At 39.0% G+C, this 25,247-nt stretch overlaps 1 protein-coding gene across 4 annotated transcripts in view; it reads right to left on the reverse strand.

Moving 5' to 3' along the window:
• The window catches only part of ASPM (assembly factor for spindle microtubules), a 68,441-nt gene that overhangs the window by 14,416 nt on the left and 28,778 nt on the right, over window positions 1–25,247 (reverse strand). Inside the window, exons 11-18 of one of the 4 annotated variants that reach the window (XM_057729780.1) lie at window positions 23,413–23,558; window positions 23,242–23,327; window positions 22,630–22,851; window positions 21,353–21,560; window positions 21,107–21,249; window positions 20,859–20,987; window positions 15,851–16,045; window positions 5,083–7,410 (exon numbers count right to left, since the gene is read on the reverse strand). In XM_057729780.1, coding sequence (XP_057585763.1) covers window positions 5,083–7,410; window positions 15,851–16,045; window positions 20,859–20,987; window positions 21,107–21,249; window positions 21,353–21,560; window positions 22,630–22,851; window positions 23,242–23,327; window positions 23,413–23,558 — 3,457 coding nt within the window. Of the gene's footprint in view, window positions 1–2,703; window positions 7,411–15,850; window positions 16,046–20,858; window positions 20,988–21,106; window positions 21,250–21,352; window positions 21,561–22,629; window positions 22,852–23,241; window positions 23,328–23,412; window positions 23,559–25,247 lie in introns of all 4 variants that reach the window. The other 3 variants (XM_057729779.1, XM_057729783.1, XM_057729781.1) reach the window with 3 other exon arrangements.

Consider the following 25,247-nt stretch of genomic DNA (forward strand, 5'->3'; position numbering starts at 1 on the left):
ATTGAAGACAGTTAAGACAAGGTCAAGCAGACAAGGTCAACTGCAGAAACGCAGTCGCTCACTCCTGACACATGAGCCCTCTGAGAACAGTGGGCTGACCTGTGACCTCCTACTCCCTGAGGCTGGCTGCCGGCTAACCCTAATACAACCCTGACAAGTGTTTAAACTGTAAGATGTGCACAAAGCCTGCGAAGCCAGGTGTGGGCACTGCCCTCACTTTCTCAATCCACATGAAGGAAGCAAAAGGAAATGCGCACACTGACTCCTCCACTTCCAGGGAAGGGACAGGAATTCTTCCCGCCACCCGCCCCACCCACCGCAGACACACCCTGGGTTCTGTGTCCAGCCCGCTGCAGAATCCCAAGGGCATCCATGTACCTGAGGACCATCAGATTTTCCGATTTGGCAATCTTGCAGCTGACTAAAAGCTTAAGTGACAGCTACAACTTGTTAAGCACTTAGCACTGTACTAAGCACTATGATTCCTTACAGTAACATAGGTAGGAAGACTATTATCTCTAATTTAGAGATGAAAAAATGAAGGCCCAGAGGAACTGACACCAGTAACATTACATGTAATAAGTGGCAGACGTATCTTATTTAATCTTTACAAATATCTTGTGAGATGATTAAGATCTCTATTTTACAAAACAGAAATGAATGTTAAGAGACTTATTACCACAAAGCCAGTAAGTTATAGAGTCAAGATTTGAACCTGAGTCTATGTGACTTTAAAACACCCACAACAAATACGACAGCTACACCTTATGTGGGGATCAGGCTCTAAATTCAGTTGACAGGCAAGAAGGATATGTACGGTCAAACTTACTCTTGTGATGTCCTTCACTCAGAGTATTTCTATATGGTTTTTATGTAAACAAACCTGAATGCCAACCTATTAGTATTCATCATGGGAGCCAGGTATCTGTATTTTTAAAGATTCCAAAGTGATTCCAATGTGTGCTAAAGTTTGAGACCGCTGGTTGGTATATGTTAAAAACTAGATGTGCAAAATGTAATTTTATAATTTAGCTATATAAAAGAAAAAACAGTTTTCATAAGACTGTTATTTTGGCTTTTTTAACATAACCCTAACTAACACATGCACTTGACACTCATCAGGCCTTGACTTCCGGCAGCATCTGGAATTTGGGCACCCTCTCCTCCTCCCTCAACCCTTGGTTTCTTTATTCCACAATCTTTAGTTTTCTTCATTCCCTCTTAATCCCACGTGCTGGCTTCCCCTCTCAGTATCCCTGAATTGCGATGTTCTTTAGGGCTCCAGTCCTGAGCCCTCTTCTTTTACCCATTTTATCCATTCTTCCTACATGACCCCTGATTGCCATGACTTCAGTTATCAGTGTATGCCAACAACATAGAAGTCAAATTCCAAAATCCAGACTACTGTCCGAGCTCCAGGAAACATAGCAGCTGCCCCCTGGATGCAAGCCCGGGACTTCAGCTTCACGTACCCCAGGATGAGCTCACCGGGCTCAGACCCGCTCCTCCCGAGTTCCCATGTCAGGGAAGGGTACCATGTGCTGAGTCACCTCGCCATAAACACGGCTTGGCCTCTTGTTTGCACTCTACGTAAGGCCAATCCATCCTCCACTCACACCGACCCTGACAAGCCCGCTGTCACTGTCCTCTGCTAAACATGGTTCACTTTCCCCGACCTACTGCCTGCAGCCTCCTGGCTGGCCGCCCGGCGTCCAGTCTATCTTCCACATCCCTGCCTGAGGAATTTTAAAAAATAAACTATGATTCTGGTCTCCTCCTGCTTAAACTCCTCTAGAAGTTCCTTTAGTCCAGAGGATAAAGATTACACGTTTTCTGTCTAACAGAGCTGCCTACATCTCACGCCATGGGCGTCCTGGTCCCAGACCACCCTTTACTGCACACCTGTGCTCGCTCTCATTTGTGAACTCCGTGTTACCTCCAACAGCTGGAATACTTCTTCCGTACATTTTACTTGCCTATTTCCAGTTCATCCTTCAGCTTAACCTCTTAACTTAAATGCCACTGATTCCGAAAGCCTTCTCTGATCACTGGTTAGCTTAGGTTTCCCTTCTCTGCGTTCCCAGCAACATACATTTCTCGTTCTGTATTATGATGAAGAAATTTCCATAGATTCATGTATGGGGAGGTCATTCTGGCTAATACATGATTTAACCGAACTTTATGTTAACGAAAACAGCCTGTTTTGTGGCCTGTTACACATATATTGTGTATCTGCTTTAACCATTAAAGAAAAGAATGCATTTAAAAATCAGCACGGATTAACTGTGGTTCAGGCATCCAGAATGGAGCCGGGTGGCTGTAATGGATGTGGTTTCAGACGTGTTCCTGCATCACTGAGAACGTGAACTGTATCAGACTCAAGGCTACCACCAGCTGTTCTCAAAACAGTATCTGCTCACAGCTGCCAGCTGCAACCTTATGGCCTCAATTTCTGCTTTGAACTATGCAACCACAGTTGCGTTGAGCTTAAGCTGACCACGTGCAGGACAACTCAGTTCCGTGCCACCCCGGTGAATTATTACTGGCACCCTTTGCCCAATCTCAAAAATGTTCCACTTTGGAAGGTAAATGAAATGGCCACGTAAACTGTTATTCTTTACAACCTACTTAAGCTCATTTTATAAAGTCCAAGAAATACGAGTCAGAGAAAGAATGAAACCTTATATTTAAATGTACAAATACCTGGATTTTTATGGTGCTATCTTTAATTTTCTGAAACTTCCGTTTCTGTAAAAATCCTTTCATTCTAGCTTGAATAATTATAACACTGCTTCTTGTTTGTAAATAAACTTCTCTTTGATGTTTCGCAGACAAAAAGGCTCTGTGGTGATTTTGTAAAACCACTGCTGCTTCTCTATTCAATAAAAATGGTTTTCTGGTTAGCCTTGTCCTGAAACACCGCTGTAAAGTGAGAGCTGCCCTTTTCTGCTGAATGAATCTTCTTCGGTACACAGCCATCCGAAGGAAGGACTGAATTCGCACCGCAGCACGCTTCTGCTTTTCCAATCTTCTTGTGACCATTTTACGAAAAGCTCTTTGAATTGTTACTGCAGCCTTTCCTTGAGAATGATACTCTGCTTCCTGTAAGGGACCAAGCGGGACTTTGCACGGCCTGCGAACCACAAGTGCTGGGCTTTGGCCAGCTTCACACCAAGTTTCAGCTCTGTGACAGCGGAATGCAGATTTGGTAGCTGGCACTGCCATCTCTTCCTCGGGCAAGTTTTTTAATTTCTGTCTACCTTTCATGCCTCTAAAAGCAGCCTGAAGAGTTTGTGCAGATTTCTGAATGGCTAAAAATTTTTTTCTTTCCATTTTTACTCTGATGTACGACCTGTAATAATTCTGTATGACAACAGTTGCCGTTTTCGTGGCCCGATAATCAACTCTGGCCCTGTGCATTCGGTAGAACGACTGAATTTGGGTGGCAGCCAGGTGCATGCGTTGGATACCCCTTCGTGCCTTAAAGCCTCTATAACAAGACTGTATACAAGTGACTGCCTGGGTTCGCACTGCAACCAGTGCTCTGTACCTTCTTTGAACAAAAACTACCTTTGCTCTAAAGTGGAGATAGTGCTTCCTTGTTTTAAAGGCTTTAAAATGCTTCTGAATAATAATGGCGGCCTGATGCTGCTTTTCCTGAATCTGTCTCCTTATGATCACGTCCTGAAAGTCTGCTTGGACACAAGTTGCTGCTTTCTTGAGTGCATCGTGTTGAAGAGCTTTCTTTTTATTGGCTCTGTATCTTTCTTGTATTACTTTTGTAGCCCACTGAAGCTTTTGATAGAAAAAATACTGCCTGTGCATTCTATATGTGCTTTGTATTATGATGGCAGCCCTGTGCTTTTCCCTTAAAAGCTGTCTTGCTTTCATCCCCTTATATGCAGCCTGAATGACCACTGCAGAATGCCGTTGTCTGACATAATGCTCTCTTTGCAACTTTGCAGCTCTGTATGCCTGGTAATGCTGCTGGATGAGAATCGAGGCATGTTTCCAGGTCTGAAAGGTAAGGTGTGCTCTGTGCATTCTGAAAGTTGCCTGGATGAGAGCTGCAGCCCTGTGCATCTCCTGTAACTTCTTCTTTACCATCAGTCTACGGTAAGATGACTGGATTGTAATGACTGCCTTCTGTAACTCCAAGAAGTGGTGCAAGTGATGCCTGGCACACACGGTGGCTCGATATTTCCTCTGAACAAAAACCGCAGCTTTCTTGAGGGAAAGGAATCTTTTCCTCATCACTAAACATCTAAACCTGCTCTGAATCAGGGTTGCAGAGGCATGCATCTTTTTCAGACGTCTTCTGGTTTTCATCCCCCTGAATGCAGCCTGGAGGATCAGAGCAGAGCGTCTTTGCTGGAGGTAGAGCCGCCTCTGCAGCCGTGCAGCCCTGCCTGCCTGGTACCGCTGCTGGATGACCCGCGAGGCGCGCCTCCAGGCCTGGTACCTCACACGTGTGCGGTGCCTTCTGAAAGCCACCTGGAGGACGGTGGCAGCCCTGTGCATCTCCTGCAGCTGCTTCCTCACCACCCACCCTCTGTACCAGGACTGGATTTTGAGGGCTGCCTTTCGTAACCATAGAAACTGTTGTAAGTGATGCTTTGCACAAACATTTGCACGATATTTTCTCTGAATCCACACAGCAGTTTTCCTGAGAGACAAGAATCTTCTTCTCATCACCAGAGTCCTAAATCTCCTCTGAATTACAGCTGCAGCTGAGTGCATGGCTTTTAATTGTCTTCTAGCTTTCATCCCCCTAAAAGCAGCCTGAACACAGATCACGGAATGTCTTAGCTTGTTATACCTTTGAAATTGTGCGTTCCTTTCCCTCACTGCCCAGTACTTTTCCTGCACTGTTCTTGTCACCTTCTTTAACTTACGAAAATAAGTTTGCTGTCTGTACCTTCTGTAGTGGGACTGGATGAGCGTTGCTGCGGTCTGCATCCTTCTCAGGGTCTGTCTAACTCTTCCTCCTCTGAAACTGGCCTGGAGAATGGTAACAGCTTTCAAAGTTGTCAGGTACTTTGCGCGCTGAGTTTTACCTTGATGATAGGCTCTGTATCTTACCTGAATTACGACGGCTGCTGTTCTCATTTGACAGTATCTCTTCCTTGATTGGTGCATTTTGAACATGGCTTTAATAACAGTGGCTGCTGTGTGCATGTGCTGAATCTGTCTTCTGGCTCTAACACCTCTATAAACAGCTTGGATTTCCACTGCTGCCTTCTTTAAGGTAAGATATTCCTTACACTGACGGTCTGCAATTTTAGTGTCTCGATACCACCTCTGAATTATAACAGCTGATGCTCTATAGGTGGTGTATTTCTTTTTGGTCTGGTAAGCTCTGTAACTAGATTGTATAGTGGTTGCTGCTTTGTGGAGCTTCTTTATTTTTTTCCTCACTCTCATACCTCGGTAAGCTGACTGGAGGATTACTACTGCTGCTTTGGTTTTCAAATACAAATGATGCTGTTTTCTCCCAGTACTGTAAGCCCTAAAATACATTTGAATCAGAGAAGCCGCTTTTTTCATGATCTTCCACTTCTTGCGCTGCACGTACATTCGGCAGCAAGACTGTATGATGACAGCACATTTGTGTTGCTGCTGAATCCGTCTTCTCGCTGCTCTGCTCCTCCACATGGACTGGAGCATCACTGCTGCGTGGCGGAGCTTGGTGTACTCCCTCCATTGCCTCCTCCCTGCAGCCCATGCTCTCAGGTGCTGCTGGATGACAGATGCTGCCGTTTTTAACAACCTGAACTCTTTCTGGGCCTTGGCTGTTCTAAAAGCAGACTGAATCTTCACTGCAGCTTGATGTTCCCTTCTGATCTGCTTCCGAACCTTCCAGCCACGATAAGCAGACTGTAGAGAAATCACAGCTGCCCTTGTCTTTAAAAAATGTGTTCGTATGTCAGAAACAGTCTTGCGTGTCCTGTACCATCTCTGAATCCTGAGAGTAGACTGAAGCACAGATTGATATTTCATCCTCTTACTATAGCCTCTAAAAGCAGTTTGAATTTTAAGAGCAGCTGTAGATTGCTGTTTGATGAGCTGGCGGACCTTATAACCTCTGTAAGCGGCCTGCAAGCAGATAACTGCTCTTTTGACTTGCAGGAAATTCTTCCTCTGATTGACCCGTGCTTTGTATGCACGATAATAATTCTGAATGACAACAGTTGCTTTATAGATTTTCAGGTAGTACAGGCGTATCTTTCTCATCTTGAAATAAGACTGTAGTGAAACAGCAGCTTTTCTCTGCAGCCTCACCTGCTTTCGAACCAGGTACCCTCTGACAAAAGCCTGCAGTTTGATGCAAGATGCCCGCACGTGTTCTTCCCTCTTCAGTGAAGCTGCTCTTAAGTGTAAATATTGTTTACGAGTTTGTTTCATCTTGACAATGGATTGTAACTTTACTGTAGCATTTTTTAGCCTCAGAAATTTTTTTCTGGAAATATAAGCCCTATAATAGGACTGAATCTTTATAACAGATGTGAGGATGTGAATAAACTTTTTCCTGGCCTGCATCCCTCTATATGCAGACTGCAGAACAATGACAGCAGAACGTGTCTTCTGGTAAGATGCTAAAACTTTCTTGGCTGAAATGTATGCTCGGAAATGATTCTGAATTACCAAGGCGGCTTTCTTCATCTTCTCATATTTCTGTAATTGCTGATGCTTCCTTACATGTGCCTGCAATCTGATAATATTTTTCTTCAGATGTAGAAATCGAAGTCTGTCCTGTCTCATTCTCCAGTATGCCTGGAAGACACAAGCGGCTTTGATCTGCCTGCGTAAGTTACGAGCTTTCATTCCCCTGAAAGCGGCCTGTAGTCGGATGGCTGCAGCCCGTTTCTGCAAATAGCTGCTGCGCTCAACCTTTCCTTTCAGATGTGCTTTGTAGTACTTCTGGAGAGTGAGGATAGACTCTTTTTTCCTTTTATATAACTTTTGGGCTTGCAAGCACCGAAATCTTGTTTGAATGAAGACAACACAAGATCTAATATGAATGTATTTCTGTAATGCTCTGTGCCTCCTGTACCAGGACTGAATGACCACGGCAGCTTTCTCTTCTTTAGCGTGTTTTCTGACATGCCATTCTCTAAAAGCTCTTTGCAGTCTTATTGCAGCTTTTATTTGTAACTGCATTTTCCGTTGCCTCCATCTTCTGAACACAGACTGGATTACAAGGGTTGATGATCTCAGCATTTCATATCTCTGTTGATCCTGCTTTCTTCTTAGATGAGCCCGCCAATGCCTCTGAATTGTAACTGCAGCCCAAAGGTATCGTTTGTAAGAAGCAACAGCAATGACCATTCTTATCCTAGACTGCAGGATGATTGAATAATATTTCAATTTCAGAAACTGTTTTCTAGTGGAATATCTCTTCCAATATCTCTGAAAAAAGCAAGAAAGGACACAAAGTAAAATAGACACAACTTTCTATACTAACACCCTTGAAAGTAATTTTTCTAACATTTTGCTTAAAAACCAACACATTAAATTTAAAAGGAATATATTTTTGAAGAAGATACTTGTCTCTCTTGTTTACAATTTAGTTTCTACATTGATACAGCTGTAGTCAACCTAGAAATCCTTCTCTCAATACTAATGATATTGATATGGCATTTGTATTCAGGAGACACAAGAAATATAAACAAGTTTATGTTATACTAAAATGACATACTAGAAAAGTTAAAATAAAGCTATAGTGATATTCTGCTATCTATTGATTCTAAGTAATTTCCTATGAATGTATCTCTGGATCTTATATTTTCCCCTTTTATTAAGGTCGCTAAGCTATCTTATAATGATTGGAAACTGTTTATAGGAGGGACCCTGTGTTACAGGCCTGGTAATGTCAACAGAGGATTTTGAGAAATAAGTGAGCCAGATCACTCTCTGAGTAAGTATTTTCATTAAGAATAAAATTTAGGAATTATAGATACATGGTTAAAAAGTAGAATTCCGGGAAGACTTGAGACGTAATAAGGCACCTGCCTCTTGCTTCCCTTACAGCCACCCCGCATTCCCTAACTCCTTGTTATCCCAGCAACACGCGAGTGGCAAAGTCTCAAGCAGATTCCGGCTACTGGTCATCAAGCTCTGGACATTCTTCTAGCAACAAGACCATTCCTTTGTCCAAACACTCCAAATATTGCTAAGATGGGGTGGAAACTAATGGAAGGATTAAAAGTCTCAGAAAAAAACACCAAAGATACAACTGAGAACCAAATGGGAATATTAGAACGAAAAACACAATAACCAAGATAACAAAAAAATGGAATGGCCCAAGAGCAGAATGCAGATGACAGACAGAAGAATCAGTGAACTTGAAGATCAATACAAATGATCTGGGCTGAATAAGAAAGAAAAAAAAAAATGATTGGGGGAAAAAAAAAGAAATGTCTCAAACTAGGAATAGAGAGGAACCTCCTTAGTACAATAAAGGACATTTATACAAACGTACAGCTCTCATCAAACTTAATGGTGAAAAACTAAATGCTTTCCCCCTTAGACCAGGAATAATACAAGGATGTACCCTCTCACCAATCTATTCAACATCTGCTGGAGGTCTAATGCAATAAGAAAGGGACATAAAAGGTATGCAGATGGAGAAGAAAGAAATAAACCTCTTTTTTTGTTGTTCATCGATGACACAATCATTTATGTAGAAAATTCAAGGAAATGACAAAAAAGCTCCTGGAATGAGCAACTGTAGCAAATTTGTAGAATATGGCACCATTAACATTAGTAGCAAAAAAAGAGAAATACTTAAAAATATAATCTAACAAAATATGCACAAGATCTGTAGCATCTACAAAACTCTGATGAAAGATATCACAAAATATCTAAATAAATAGATATATCATATTCATGGATAGGAAGGCTTAATTTTGTTAAGATGTCAGTTTTTCCCAACTGGATCTATCGATTCAATGTAGTCTCAATCAAAATCTCATCCAGTTACTTTGCGGACATTGGCAAAGTAATTCTAAAGTGTGTAAGGCGAAGCAAAATACCCAGAATAGCAAAGAGAATATTGAAAAAAACAAAGTTGGAGGAGTAATGTTATCCAACTTCAAAACATACTATAGGGCTTCCTCTGGTAGCACATTGGTTAAGAATCTGCCTGCCAATGCAGGAGAGATGGGTTTGATCCCTGGGCCAGGAAGAACCCACATACCTAGGGGCAACTAAGCCCTTGGGCCACAACTACTGAGTCTGTGCTCTGGAGCCTGTGAGCCACAACTATGGAGCCCATGTGCCACAACTACTAAAGTCTGTGCACCAAGAGCCTGTGCTCTGCAATAAGAGAAGCCACCACAATGAGAAGCCTGTGCACCACAAGGAAGAGTGGCCCCCATTCACCACAACTAGAGAAAGCCCTTGTGCAGCAACGAAGACCCAACACAGCCAATAAATAAATAAAAGTTAAAAAAGACAACAACAACATATTGTAAAGCCACACTAATTGAGACAGTGTGGTACTGGCAAAATAACAGAAAAATAGATCAAAGGAAAAGGATAGGGAGCCCAGAAATAGATCCATGCAACACAGACAACTGATCTTTGATAAACAAATGACACAACTGAATGGACAAAAGAGAGTTTTTTCAAAATGTGGTACTGGAAGAAGCAGACATCCACGTGAAAGAAAAGGTGACTCTAACACCGACTCAACCTTTCACAACAATTAACGAAATGGATCACAGATTTAAATGTAAAATGTAAAACTGAAAAATTTCTAGGTGATAACAATAGAATATCTAAGCTATTTTGGTTTTGGCAATGGCTTTTTAGATATAATGCCAAAAGTATAATCCATGAGAGAAAAAACTGATGTCAGAATTTATTAAAATTAAAAAATTCTGCCCTGTGAAAGACTCTGTTAACAGAAAAAAAAGATAAGCTATCAACTAGGAGGAAATATTTCTAAGATATTAATCTGATAAAGGATTTGTATCCAGTTATACAAAGAACCCTTAAAACTCAACAATAAGAAATTCAAAAATGGGCAATAAGAATTTAAAAATAGGGAAAATATGTGAACACTTCACCAAAGAAGATATACAGATTGTAAATAAGCGTATGAAAAGATGCTTAACATCAAATGCACTAAGGAATTGCAAACTGAAACAGCAACGTGATGCCTACACACATCTATTACAAGGTAAAGTCCAAAACACTGACAACACCAAACACTGGCCAGGAAGTGGAGTAACAGGAACTCTCACTCATTGCTGGTGGGAATGCTAAATGGCACAGCCACTTCGGAAGGCAGTTTGGCAGTTTCTCACAAACCCAGACATAGTTTTATCATATGATCAAGCAATCCCATTCCTAGTTACCTACGCAAAGAAGTTGAAAACCAATGTTCACAGAAAAACCTGCACACGAGTGTTTATGACACCTTTATTCATAATGGCCAAAAATTAGAAGCAACCAATATGTGAAAGATAAAAAACTGTGATACATCCATACAATGGAATGTTATTCAGCAATAAAAAGAAACAAGCTATCAAGGCAGAAAAAGACATAAGAGAAACTTAAATGCATACTGTGAAGTGAGAGAACGTATCTAAAAAGGCTACATATTGATGAATCTAAACTATCGGACATCCTGGAGAAAGCAAAAGTATAGAGACAGTAAAAACATCAATGGTTGCCCAGGATTTTCAGGAGGGATAAGAGATGAATATGTAAAACACAGAGGATTTTCAGGGCAGGATTTCTGTCAAACACATAACTATACCACATAAACAGTGAAACCTATGGAAACTAAGAACTTTAGTTAATTAAAATATATCATTGTTGGTTCATAAATGGCAAAAACTTTACCATAAAAAAAGAAAGCAAAGCAACAGAAATGATAAATATTTGCATTAATAGAATATTATTCTCATATAGTCTTTAAAATATTTATTATGATTGAAAGCAAAAATTCTAATATTGCTTGATGTGGTTTTTGTTGTATGTAGGTTTAATAAATAAGACCACTAAAACACAGAAGTGGGGGAGGGGAGCAAAGGGACCTGGATGGTGGTAAGTTTTCTACATTCCATTTAAAGTGATAAAATATTGATTCTAAGTAGATTAAAAGTTTTGTATACTGAAATGCCTACAGCAACCCCCCCAAAAAGCAAAAAACCAAACAAACATACAAAAAAAACCCAAATAATTAAACCTCTGTACAAGGGGATGAAATAATAACTAAAAAGAAAAAAAGATAAACTAAAATGTAATACTAAAAAGTATTCAAATAATTGAAAAGACAGGAAAGGGGAAAGAGAAGAATGAAAAAGTGGACATTCAGAAAATAAATAATAAAATGATAGACCCAAATCCAAACATATTGATAAATATCTGAAACATAAATGGTCTAAATCACCAATTAAAAGATGGATTTTCAAAACATAAAAACTATACGCTGTCAAGGCTTCAAGCCATATATAATGATGTAAGTAACTAATAAGTAAAATAAAAGAAAAAAACATACCCTGCAAATGATAATCTAATGAAAGCTCGAGGGGTTATAGTAAGAGCTCGCAAGGTGGACTTCCGAACAAAGAAAATTATGATGAATAAAAAAAAAGGAACATTACACAATGATTAAAAAAAACCCTCAACTCACCAAGAGGACATAATTCCAAACATGTATGCGCCTAACAAAACATCTTCAAAATACATGTAGATAAAACCGAAGGGAGAAAGACATATCCACAATTATAATTGGAGACTTAAATACCATTCTCTTGATACAAGAATAAATAAACAGAACATCAGTAAGGATACAAAAGAACTGTTAAATATCATCACCCAAGTAGATCTAACTGAGATTTATAGAACACTCCACCCAACAACAGAATACTCATCCTTTTCAAGTACACAGAACATTCACAAGATCAAAGACCAGCAAACTTTGTAGGTAAAAGGTCTACTGATTGAGAGAAAATAGTTGTGAATCACTGACAAGGAACTTGTACCCAGAATATAGAAAGAAGTGTCAAAACTCAGTAAGATAAGCACTCGGTTATAAAAATGGGCAAAAGATTTCAACAGACACTTCATAAAGAAGGTAATCGAAAGGCAGTTAAGCATTTGAAAACATACACATAGCCATTAGGAAAATGCAAATTAAAATCAAGACACCACTACACATCCATCAGAATGGCTGAAAAACATAGAGGTCAGCGTTGCCGAGGATGTGGAGCAATTAGAACCCTTACACTTTGGGGGTGGACATGCAAAATGAGATAAGCCACTCTAGATACAGTTTGGTGATACTTACAAAGCTAAACATACACTTACCAAACAACCCAGCAATCCCATTCCCAGATATTCACCCTAATGGGATGAAATCACCTAAAACTGGAAACAATGCAAATACCCTTCAACAGATGTATAATCAAATTGTGATACATCCATACAAGGAAATACTAGTCGACAATGAAGAGAATAAACCACTGATACATGCAACAACTTGGATGAGAATCAAAGGCATCCTGCGGAGAAAAAAAGCCAGTCTTACCTACTGTATGGCTCCATTATGTGACACGCTGCAAACAGCAAAACTATAGAAATAAAGAACACAGCTTCAATGCCTGGGGCTGGGTGAGCCAGGAGAAAAGACCACAAAGAAATAGAATGCAAAAATTCTGGGAGATGGGGTGTTCTGTATCCTGATTGAGGTGATGATTTCACAAATCTGTACATTTTACTGTGTTAATTTAAAAATTAAAATTTTAATTTTAATCAACATAAAGTTAAAATTCTTTAAATTTAAATTTTAAAAAATATATGAGGGCTTCCTAGGTGGTGCAGTGGTTAAGAATCCGCCTGCCAATGCCGGGGACACGGGTTCGATCCCTGCTCCAGGAAGATCCCACATGCTGCGGAGCAACTAAGCCTGTGCACCACAACTATTGAGCCTGTGCTTTAGAGCCCATGAGCCACAACTGTTGAGCCCATGTGCTGCAATTACTGAAGCCCACGTGCCTAGAGCCTGTCCTCCACAACAAGAGAAGCCACAGCAATGAGGAGCCCGCACACCACAACAAAGAGTAGCCCCCACTCATTGCAACTAAAGAAAGCCCGCACACAGCAAAAAAAGACCCAACACAGCCAATAAAATTAATTAATTAATTAATTAATTTAAAAATATATACATATGGTATACCGAGGAACAAATGAAGATATTTTAAGACCTCTTGCAACAGATCATAAAATTATTTTAGGAGACATTTAAGGAAGGCCTAAATAGACAGGAAATAAATACCATTTTCAGTAGCTAAAGATATCAATTCTAACTAAGCTGACCTACTCAATTAAATCTCAGTCAAATTCCAATCTTCTTTGAACTTCGGATTCAAAACATGTATGAAAATGTCAAGGACTTAGAATACCTAAACCTTCTTAAAGAAAAACAAAGGGGGATATATCTACCAGACATCCAGATTTCATGTAAAGCTAGGTACATGGCTCAGTGGTACACAAAAAGAACAATGAAATAGAAAAAAATTCTAGAAACAGAACTACACATATAAGAATACTTGATGTATGCTAAAGGTAGCACAGCAATGAGGCAAGTGTGGTCATTTTATTAAATTGTAACTGGAGCGATGGCTATCCACATATACAGAAAGAAAAATGGTCTCTAGCACAAATCATATGCAAAAATTAATTTCAGGAGAGATCTAAATGTGAAAGACAACACATTAAAGTTTTCACAATATAATACACGAGAAAATCTCAAGGCCTTAGGTTAAGAAAACACTCCTTAGGGACTTCCCTGGTCACGTAGTGGTTAAGAATCTGCCTGCCAGTGCAGGGGTCACACGTTTGATCCCTAATCCGGGAAGATCCCACATGCTGCGGAGCAACTAAGCCTATGTGCCACAACTACTGAGCCTGCACTCTAGAGCCAGCGAACACAACTACTCAAGTCCGCGTGCCTAGAGCCCGTGCTCCGCAGCAAGAGAAGCCACTACAATGAGAAGTCCGTGCACCACAAGGAAGAGTAGCCCCTGCTTGCTGCAACTAGAGAAAGCCTGTGTGCAGCAATGAAGACCCAAAGCAGCCAATAAAAATAAATAAACTTATTTACTTATTAAAAAAAGAAAACACTCCTTAAAGGTTCAAAACAAACAAGCAAACAAACAAAAATAAAAACCCACTAACCATAAAAGAAAATTAAGAACTTTCACTGGAAAGGCATAAAACCATAAATCACGGTCTGGGAGAAGACATTTACAACACACATATCCAAAAAAGGTCTAATAACCGGAATATATAAAGATCTCTTACAAATCCACAAGAAGGCAAACAATCAAAATTAAAAAAGGAAAAAAAGATCCTTGAAAAACACTTCACAAAAGAAGATTTTCAATATGAAAAAGTGTTCAGTGTCATTCATTATCAAGAAAATATATATTAAATCTATTCTAAGATACCACCACACAAGGACCAGAATGGCTAAAATTAAAGGGATAACTTCTAAGTATTATAAACAACTGGTGGTGCTATAACCACCTTAGAAAACTCCTTGGCAGTATCTACTAAAACTGAAATATATAATCCCTAAGACAAACAGTTGTACTCATATGTATATGCCAAACAGAGTGAATATATTTCACACCAAAAGGCAGGTTCATAAAAGCTTTAGTTATACAGATCAAAGCCAGAAAGCCAATGTCCATCAACAACAGAGCAGAGAGATAAATTGCAGAATATTATAAAATGAAAGTTAAATCACAGTCACACTCAACAACACTGATTAGTCTCCACAAATATCATGTCCAATAAAAGAATTTACACTGTGAACCCATCTATGTAAAATTCAAAGAACAGGCAAGACAATATTATAGTATTTTAGGAAGATGTATAGCAAAAAGGCATGATTAGCATATATTAGGGGAATGGTTACCTTGGGCTGGGCTGGGGGAATTTACTGATTGAGGAATGGCTTCTGAGAGGCTGGCAATATTCTATTTCTTGACCTAAGTTGTGGTTACATAAGTATTCACTTAGTGAAAAACCATGAGGCTCTGTACTTGTGTTTTGTGCAATTTTCTATAGGTAATATTCCACATTAAAAAAAGGTTCAAAGAAAGAGAATTTATTAAATCAGAATCTGTCACTTTCAGTAGTAGTAGTAGCCAGAAATAAATCTCCAAATTTATAAAATAGATACAATTATGGGGTAAAGCTTCCAGGGCATTTACATAGGGTAAATTTAAATAGTCCACCTCTCTGATGTTATTAAAATAGAATCTAATATCAAAGATTAACATTTGAATGTAAGGAATATGTCCATTATGTAAAGTAGATACGTTAAATATTTTGTTTACTCGGTAGAAAAATAACATAGGCATTTTATAAACTGACTATAAGTAGTATTTCCAGCAGGTACCAACTAAACAGGCTGGAGAGGAAGACATACACAGTTATGCCCAAAGAAAAGTTTCCAGGACTCATCGTAAAGATGAAGAAGAGCACTTGGCTGGGCTTACACATATGCAGGGGAGAAGGGTACAGAATGCCAGCGTGACCCAGAGAGGAAGACTGCAAACCTCTACGTAAAACAAAGAAGGCAGCACAGGGTACAGAACTAAATTCTTCCCTCCTTCAGAGCAAAGCCACTGTTTCGATTTGTTTGACCCTCAGGCTGAACACAGCCAAGAGTTCTACATGAGTAGGGAGGCATCAAATATTTGTTAAAGTTAAGTACCAGACAAAATATAGAGGCCTAAAACATAGTAATTTAAAACTTTATCATATTTTACTTTCTTAAAAATGTCATTAAATCTTTTTAAATTCAAAAATTCATTTACCATACCTGAATAACAGATGCTGATGTATTTTGAACTTTTTCTAGTTTTTCCTTTTTTAACATTAATAATTTTCTTTTCGCTAAGAGTCTTCGCCAATATTTCTGAATGACCAATGCTGCACTGACCTCCTTTTTAAATCGCCGTTTAGTTAGAAAATTGATTACAGCCGATTGAATAATTCTTGCAGCTTTGTCTCTCTCCTAAAAAAAAAAAGAAAAAAAAAACAAACATAAATTAAACACTTAATCACTTAAGACCCTAAACTATTATTTGTAAGAAAATCATCTGTTAAATATTAATCAAATTGATCCTGGAAAGAAAATGTTCCCTTGACTCATTGTAAAATACACTCATCTTTGGAGTATAGACACTTCTGGACACGTTGAAATAGCTGATATATTGTTGGATATACTGAATAGACTTGCAGATATGTGATGAAACAAAGATTTCTAGGAAATATCATCCTAAGATAATGATTTATCACAGATCCTCAGTAATCAATATAAAGGCAATTTAAATGTGGTATGTGTCTCAGATTATGGTGCAGCGAATTCCTGTTTGATTTTTGGGAAAGGGATGGATCATAGGAGAAAAAAGAAAGGAAAAAGAGACTCCAAAATAAACAAAATGCTTTGCAGTATAAGGTAGTATTGTTTTGCTACAATTCGAAGAAGAGTTCGCAAAAAAAGGAGAGGCAAAATACCCTCCTTCACCCCCAGAATACACTGTGGCTTTAAGCCATAGAGGCTCAAGAGAATAGAGCACTGGGTTGCGGTAAGTGGTGTCAGGATTGCCCTGCAGCGTCGGTGGCCAGACAGGAGCTGGCTGCCCCGGGAGCACTAGAGGCCAGTGCTCTGCTCATCCTTACTTCTTACTTCTAATAATAAATTACTTGAACAGTAACACGTTAAATACCAGGTGTCAGGCTCCATTCTAAACACCACAAGAATGATTCATCTAACATCACAACAACCGTATGAACAGATGAACAGGCACTACTCTCATGGCCATGAGGAAACTGGGGCAGAGAGGTCAAGCAGATAGCCAGTGCCCCGGGAGGACAGCCAGGATTGTACGCAGGCAGTCTGGCTTCAGAGTCTATGCTCTTAAATCATTTTGCTATGCTCTTCAAGGCTAGATGTATCACTTCAGTTCACCTGAATTAGAAACTGGAATATAAATTATTCCTCTGGTGGAAAGGAACAACTTAAAGCAAGACTGATAACCCTTTGTGTTGCTCTCTGGGACAGTGTACCATGCAAGGGTGGGCTCTACACAGAGATTAGCTATAGATTCTAATTATTATTTAATTAGACACAGTGATCGGTATCTGTGGATGGAAACTGCACGGTATGAGAACACGACTGCGGGAGGAATCAACCTGCTATTCTAACAGAGGGAAAGGGAGCTAATGGACTGAAACAGATCCTAAGGGATGGTCTAGGCCATATGTCGGATCACATGCCTCAGTGAGTCTAGTCTTTACTAGACAGTTCTAAAATTAGGCTGAGGAATTATGTCCATCAAGTGGATTAAGCCATCTAACATCATTGTCAGTGCCCTGTGAAGCCTGTGGCCTTTAAGGCTATAAAGATTCAAGTTCAAAGCACAACCCAACGCCACCCCCCACCCCTATCTGAAACCCACAATTTCAAACCATATCACAAAGCTACAATAAGTAGTGTGGAAACAGCATAAAGACAGATATATAGACTAATGTAATAGAATAGACATCCCAGAAATAACCCCCCATGTAACTTTAGCAAGGTGCCAAGACCACTCAATGGGAAAAGGACAGTCTTTTCAACAAATGGTGTTGTGAAAAGTGGTGTTTGGATATCAACATATCAAAGAGTGAAGTTGGACCCTTATCTTACATGATATACATGTATTAGCTCAAAATGGATGAAAGTCCTAAACATTTATCCCAAAGGTATAAAACTCTTAGTAGAAAACATAGGGCAATGTTTCATAACATTGGATTTATCAATGATTTATTAGATATGACACCAAAAACACAGGCACAAAAGCAAAAAATAGACAAAATGGGATTATATCAAACAAAAAGTTTTGTTCATCAAAGGATGCAATCAACAGAGTGAAGAGGAAACCTACATATTGAAAAAAAATTTGCAAATCATGTATCTAATAAAGAACTTGTATCTAGAGTGTATAAAGAATTCCTACAACTCAACAATAAAAAATCAAGTAACCCAATTAAAACATGGGGTAATGAAGATATTTCTCCAAAGATGACATACAGCTGGTCAACAAGCATATGAAAAGATGCTCAACAACACTAATCAGAGAAATGCAAATCAAAATCACAATGAGATATCTCTGAACTACTACAAACAAACAAACAAATAAACAAAAAATAACAACAGTTGGCTGGGAACATGGAGAAGTTGGAATCTTTGTTCACCATTGCTGGGAATGTAAAATGTGACCCACAGTGACTACTATGGAAAACAGTATAGTGTTCTTCAAAAAAATCAAAAATAGAATTACCATATGATCCAGCAATACCACTTCTACGTAGATATCCAAAAGAACTGAAAACACGGTCAAAAAAGAGGTGTTTGTACACTTCTGTTCATAGCAGCGTTATTCACAATAGCCCAGAGGTAGAAGTAACCCAAATGCCCACTGAATGGATTAACAAAATGTGGTATATACACACAATGGAATACTATGCAGCCTTTAAAATGAAGGAAATTCCACTGCAGGCTACAACATGGGTGAACCTTGAGGGCATATGCTAAGTGAAAGAAGCCAGTCACACAAGGACAAATACTGTATGATACCACTTATATTAGGTATCTAAAGTAGTCAAATTTCTAGAAATAGAAGGTAGAAAGGTGGTTACCAGGGATTAGGGGGTGGAGGAAATGGGGGAATTGTTTAATGAGTGCAGAGTTGCAATTCTCCAAGTTGAAAAATTTCTGGAGATCTGTTTCACTACAGTGTAATACAGTAAACTTAAAAACTTGAATAACCTAAAACACAGTTAAGATGGTATATTTTATGATATGTGTTCTTCACCACAATTTAATATAAAAAGTATTTCAGGGGAATAAAAAGCACCCCATTTATTAGCTTAAAAAAGAATATGATGTCGTTCAAAAGTAGCATTTGAGTCAAAAGCTATAAGGACCAGGGGCATATTTGGATGCAACAGGTTGACATAAAATGAAACAATTCAGCTTGTAGATCATCTCAAACTCAAGCAAACTAATATGGAACAATTGTACGTGACATGAGAGAAGCTACAGAAAGAAAGTAGATAAGCTCGGAGAACCAAATATATTACGAAAACTGGCAACTATTTGAAAACTTACATAAACCAATGGCAAAAGTTCCCATGCCCGCAGCCACTGACTCGAAGTCTGACTGCATGTCATCATTTTTAATCCTACCCTGTGGCTGAGCCAACCTGTTACCAGTTTATTTTTATTTTGCTTTGTATATGGGCCAAATACAAGGACTTACTTTGCTTTGGAGCTGGTGCCTAATCACTCAGGAAGAACTAAGAGGTAGAAGGTGTCAGGGACCCTTGGATAAGCTGCTTCATTCGTCAGGGAATTTGGGCTGTTTAGCCAATGCTTCTTCATCACTACAAGAGCTTGAACCATTCTATTATCAATAAATAGTTTATATAAATTACAACAATGACTAAAGGAAAATATAAAACCTGGAAGATAGATAGCTACCTCAAGGTAATGTTTATATGCTTATCAGCTTGTAACATTTCTACAGGAATATGAAGGAACCTGCTGCTTAATGTTCCTAATTGCAAATGAAGAGGTATAGTTGGATCTTAGTGTAATTGTATAAGCAAAGGAGCACGCTCACCTGGAGAAAGGAGAAAAGCAGTGTTTTTTGTTTTTTTGAAAAAAAAAAAAAAAAAAAAAAAGGAAATTTCCAATACTTGGGCCGAGGAAAAAGATCAAGAAAAGGGATCTTGTGAGGAAAAAGCTAAGGAATTTTTGCAATTGATATGTGATTAATACAAGACTGCCCTGAGCAGAAAATTAAGCAGATTTCATTACCAAAAAAAAAAGTCTGATACCTGTTTCTTAAAATCTTAAATGTCTCATTTAACGGCATATAAAGAGAATTAATGAAATAATATGAGGACTGGCCAGGAGAATGTCTTCCCTGAAAACTTTCCTAAAACAATTCTCTAAGAAGCCTCCAGAAGTGCCAAATCTTCCAAGGATATGTAGGCAAGGAGGCCGACCCTGGAAGACGAGGGGCAAGAAGGCACAGAGAACACGCAGTAGCAGAGAAGACCCCTTGGGAGCATAGGCACCACCTAGTTGCTACCAAGACTCTGAGTGGGGCCAGAGCAGATGATTTCAGTTAATGTTATTTCCAGGTCTGACATGGTGTGAGAGAATACATGGTATGCTTATGAGTCATCAAGATTTAGCTACTTTACAGCTACTAAGAACTTTATCATAAATGCACTGTAATTCAAAACTGAGGAGCAATCTTGGGTGAAATATATTTTAAATATATTTTAAACTAACTAACCTGGAAGACAGTTTCATGGCAGACAAACGAGCTGGCTAACTGAACGGCAGAATCAGGAGGTGAGACCCAGGCCCAAGTGGCACTGGGTGAGGTCGAGCCTCCCAGAGCCCAGCATTGAAAATTAAAGGAAAACTCCTGTTTCCTGGAGGCAAGTCAGAGTCCAGGAGGAAGGAGGGAAGAGCTGAGTCAAACACCCCCAGTTTACCTTTCGCAAATTTACAACGTGGATAAGTTACTCCATGCCCCCTGGAGCAGACTAAGTGAAAGGGTGGACAGAGGCTGGAATAAATATCAAGTGAAGGAAACATGAGGAGTTAGGGAGAAATATTTATCCCCAACTCGAAACACACACAATTATGAAAATTACCTCAGTAATTTCCTACATGGGTAAAACGTAAAAATAGTATCAAGAATCAATCAATGGATATCTTATGAACTAATTTACATAATAGCATTTTCATCTTTAAGGCATACCTGATGGCGTTTAAAATCTTTTTTTAGCTTATATTTTCTCCAAGTTGTTTGTATAAGTCGAGCAGCTCTCGTTTCTTTACGAAGATCCAAAAGCCTTGCACAAAGAAATGACAAATAGGTAATAACCACCTAAGAGATAACATAAAAGATGAAGACAGAAGTTTCCATGAGATGGAGAATATAAAAATTCCTATCATCTGAGACTCTGATTATTAAGAGTTATTATTGGTTAAGAGACTTTCTCTGACCTTCTCATCGGGAATTGTATTTGACATATCTGAGTGATGGATCATAGCAGGTATTCCACCGAGGTCTCTAGCTGCAGACCTAACCAACTGAAAATTTCTCTTTTCGTTTTCTAGGAGTTCTTTGTACAGTTCTGAAGTGTTTTCTGCAAGACAAGTAAAAGAGAGGGATCAGATTAAACTGCTCTGGCCGGAAATCAGACAGGCCAATGAAAAAACTGGAAAATTAATCAACCAAAAGGGACTAACCCTGATCAAGCGCTTTAAGGGACAAATCCAGAGAACTTTCATCGGATTCAGATGATGAATTTAACACCACGGATCCAGTCTGCGCACACTCCACGGTCTGAGTAGTACGCTGACATATGGCAGCGAAAGGCACGTAGCAAGGATGGTAGTGGTGGATCAGGTAACACAGCACACGGCCATCTGAGAAAGACACTGTAAAATTCTCCACCTGATTGGAAATGTCAGAAGAAGCATGAAATGTATTTAGACAGGAATATAGACACTAATGGTTTTGTGGTCCATATTTCCTCTTCATAGCTAGGACTATCACGTTAAATTCTAGTAGCGCCTAGTATAATACCATATTTATGGCCAAATTATCACCTATAAAATATTAGTTATATTATTATTCTGGGTTGGATAGTATTCATCAAAAATTCATGTCTTTCCCAGAATCTCAGGAGTGACCTTATTTGGATACAGGGTCACTGCAGATTTAACTAGTTAAGATGAGATCACACTGGAGTAAGATGAATTCTTAACCTGATATGACTGGTATCCTAATAAGAAAAGGAGAGGCACAGAGACAGACACCCAGGGAGGATGCCATGTGAAGACAGGCAGGGACTGGACTGATGTGTCTACAGAGCAAGGAAAGCCAAGGATGGCTAGCAGGACCTGAAGTGAAGAGCAAGGCCTGGGACACAGTCTCCCCGGAGCTTTCAGTACTACGGTCTTCAGGGCTCTCTAGTACTTCATTAAAACACAGACAATTACTCATATATTTCACAGTTTTTCTGTTTTACATTCCTTACCAGATATTTTATTCATGTGTGTCAGGACCATTTATTTTCATGTATTTACACTTAAATGTACACTTTATTTCATACAGAAATAGAGGATGGATCTAACAAATGATTATAAAAGACACAACCTAGACTCTCTTCCTCCTCTCTGATGTCCCTTTGTGCATGGTGGGTTTATTTGCATCCATCCTAATAATACGGGTGTTATCTTTGGGCGCCCCCATTCTGTGCAAGCATCTCCTATTAAGACTCCCAACTAGGGCATGTTTTTCCCTAGTGATACTGAAAATAATCGTGCATTACACAATTGGTGATGGATTATATGACACTAGGTATGTGACAGGACCCTCACTCAGTAGAGGAAAAGTTTGCTTATACATATCAACTAAACTACTTAAGAAATTAAAGAAAATATTTTCTGCACTAAGTTTAATTGACTTTAACCAAAATTTATTTAAAGAAATTGGGCTAAAACAAAAACAAAGAACTTACTTTTTTGTTATAGAAGTCACAGACAGCATTCACCCAATCCATCAGTAGCTTTACGCTTTCACTATATTGTTCAAAGTGACCACTGTGCCTTTTGTCTTTTTTCCTACTGATAATAGCGTCAGGGTGGCATGACAGTGCCGACATTGTTTTCTTCATACTCTGTGTGTGCTTTAAAAAGTCAATTTCTTCCTTTAACTGATCTAAATTAAGGGAAATATCCACCTGAAATACAAAAAGAGGGTAAAATATTTTTCCTATATTATTTTTGACCTACAGAAGCTAAGGTCTTCTATTATCTGATTTTTTTTAAGGCACACATGATCTACATGGGAGCAATGGAATGTGTCAGTGGTTAAGTGCATGGGATCTGTGGCCAAGCAAGCCTGGCTTCTAATCTCATCTCTGCTTCTGTTCAGGGATGAACCTTTGACTCCAGTCTCCTCCCCTATGAATGATAATAGCTACCTTACAGGAATGTAGTGAAGAGTAGACTGTAATATACATGAAGTCTAATTAGTAATAGTTACTCTTGTTAGTCTTTGACACAAAATGCTTTTATAAATCAATTTTGAAAATTGATAAAAAGTACAAAATGTACCGGATGTACAATACCTGAAAAGCCAATGCTATCTTCCAAAGCAACGCCAGAGTTTTTTCTCTATGCCTATCCACAATATCCTTAGACAGGATTGAATTCCCTGCAAATGGAAAGACAGTCCATTAGCACAATCTATGTACACATCAATTTTCAGTGAAAAGAAAAGTTTTATCGTTAGTTTTTACCATGCTCGTCATTCAACTGAATTCCTCGTGATTTAAGAATTTCAAGAACAATGTCAACATTGTGCATCTTTTGAAGACGACTTATTGCAGGGATCCTGAGTTTCTTTGAGAGGTTCCAGTTTCGTGTGAGAAGTTCCATGGTTCGCCTAACAATAAAGGAATTTTAATGAAATTGTTAGATAAAAACATACAAGGAAAATGAACTTCATTTAAATAATCACCCAAGTCAATCTTCCTAATATAAAGCGTTTTAGGTTAGAAAGACCCCAAAATACTATCTCTGTTGCTCATGTTAGCAAGTAGAGTTATTTCTCATTTAAGCCTGGGGGGTTAAGGTCTGTGAACAGAGCGCAAGAATAAAAAGTAAGATGCACACACACAAACGCACACAGGACCAGAATAACAAGGTTCTGTAGGGAAAGGAAAGGAAAGGGAAATGGACATTCATGGAGGGGCTACTGTATTCTGCACAACAAGTAAGGGCTTTCTTTTCTTATTTTAGTCCTCATGGCAAATCCCACGGTCAGGAATTATTATCCCACTTTTGGCAGATGAAGAAACCAAAGCCCAGAAAAGTAAAGTAAATTGCCTGTGATCACACAGCTAGTAATGACAGGACTAAGATCAGAACTAAAACCCAGTTTTACAGAACCCAAAGCCATGCTCTTGTATCTATACCAGACAAGGTAAAAATGTTTGAGTGCCTACCTTAAAAAGTCATTTATACCACAGTTTAAATTCAAACTCCAAATATCATCTAGTGTTTTATACTAGACAACAATCACTGTTTCCACAGAAAAATCAAGCCCCAACTGATTACGGTATATAGTTCAAATTTGGCAGAATTGTTTACAGAACCATATTTCTAAAGGTTAGGAAGCAATATAAGATCATTGTAGGCCAGCCACCCAATCAGCATCTGAAGTGTTTCTGCAGCCCTGCACCTACAGCATCAGTGGATTAATTATTCCTGAGTATCCTCAGATGATCTGGAATATCTACGGTCATTTTGCTGACACTGAAGAAAACAGCAACTTGGCATGCAAGATCGAGCCTCTTAACTAGGGAGTTCCTGACCAGTGACAAAGCATCAACACCCAACATTGGGAAGTCCTCAGTAACTCCTGTAAAAGCACAAAAATGTCTTTCATTGTCAAAAATAGCACTGAACAGAAAGCCAATCACTGCTCCTCCGGGACAGTGGAAAAAGTCTAAAATCGCAAATTGCTACTGGCCAGAAAACAGATGTGGTGGCTTGGATTTATGAAATGAACAAATTAAATATAAAAGTAATATGGAAAACATTATCAGCAAATGGAAACATTATGCAGCCTATATGGAAATTACTCAAGTGGGAGGAAGCTGCAGTAAAATTCAAGACTGTTACCTTGCCGTGAGAATGTATGATCAGAAAAGAAAAGAAGGTTCAAGGAAATTTAATTAAGAAGGCAACGAGGGACATGTGTGCTGTTTTTCAAGAACTGGGGATTCACAGAGATACAGGGATCCCTTCTTACAAATGTCAAACATAATATAAATTAGACAGTTTCTTAGAAATAAGACAGATGTCTTCAATCCACATAACCTGAAGAAGCCACCGAAGTACAGTGTAAAGGCCGCTCCTTCCAGAGCAGGCACTGGCAACTATGGTCACACCAAAGCCAATGTTGAGGATTCCAGTTTGTTACTAAGGAAACACCGTGTGATCTGAAGCCAGACATTGCGAGCAGATGTCCCCCACCACCGCATACAACCTGGGCAAGCCACTTTATGTCTTCATCTCACTTTTCCTCACGTGTCAAACAAAGTCAGCATGACTATAACTGGTCTCAAAT

The sequence above is a fragment of the Hippopotamus amphibius genome, chromosome 3 (genome assembly GCF_030028045.1).
Source record: "Hippopotamus amphibius kiboko isolate mHipAmp2 chromosome 3, mHipAmp2.hap2, whole genome shotgun sequence".
Classification (NCBI taxonomy): Eukaryota; Metazoa; Chordata; class Mammalia; order Artiodactyla; family Hippopotamidae; genus Hippopotamus; species Hippopotamus amphibius.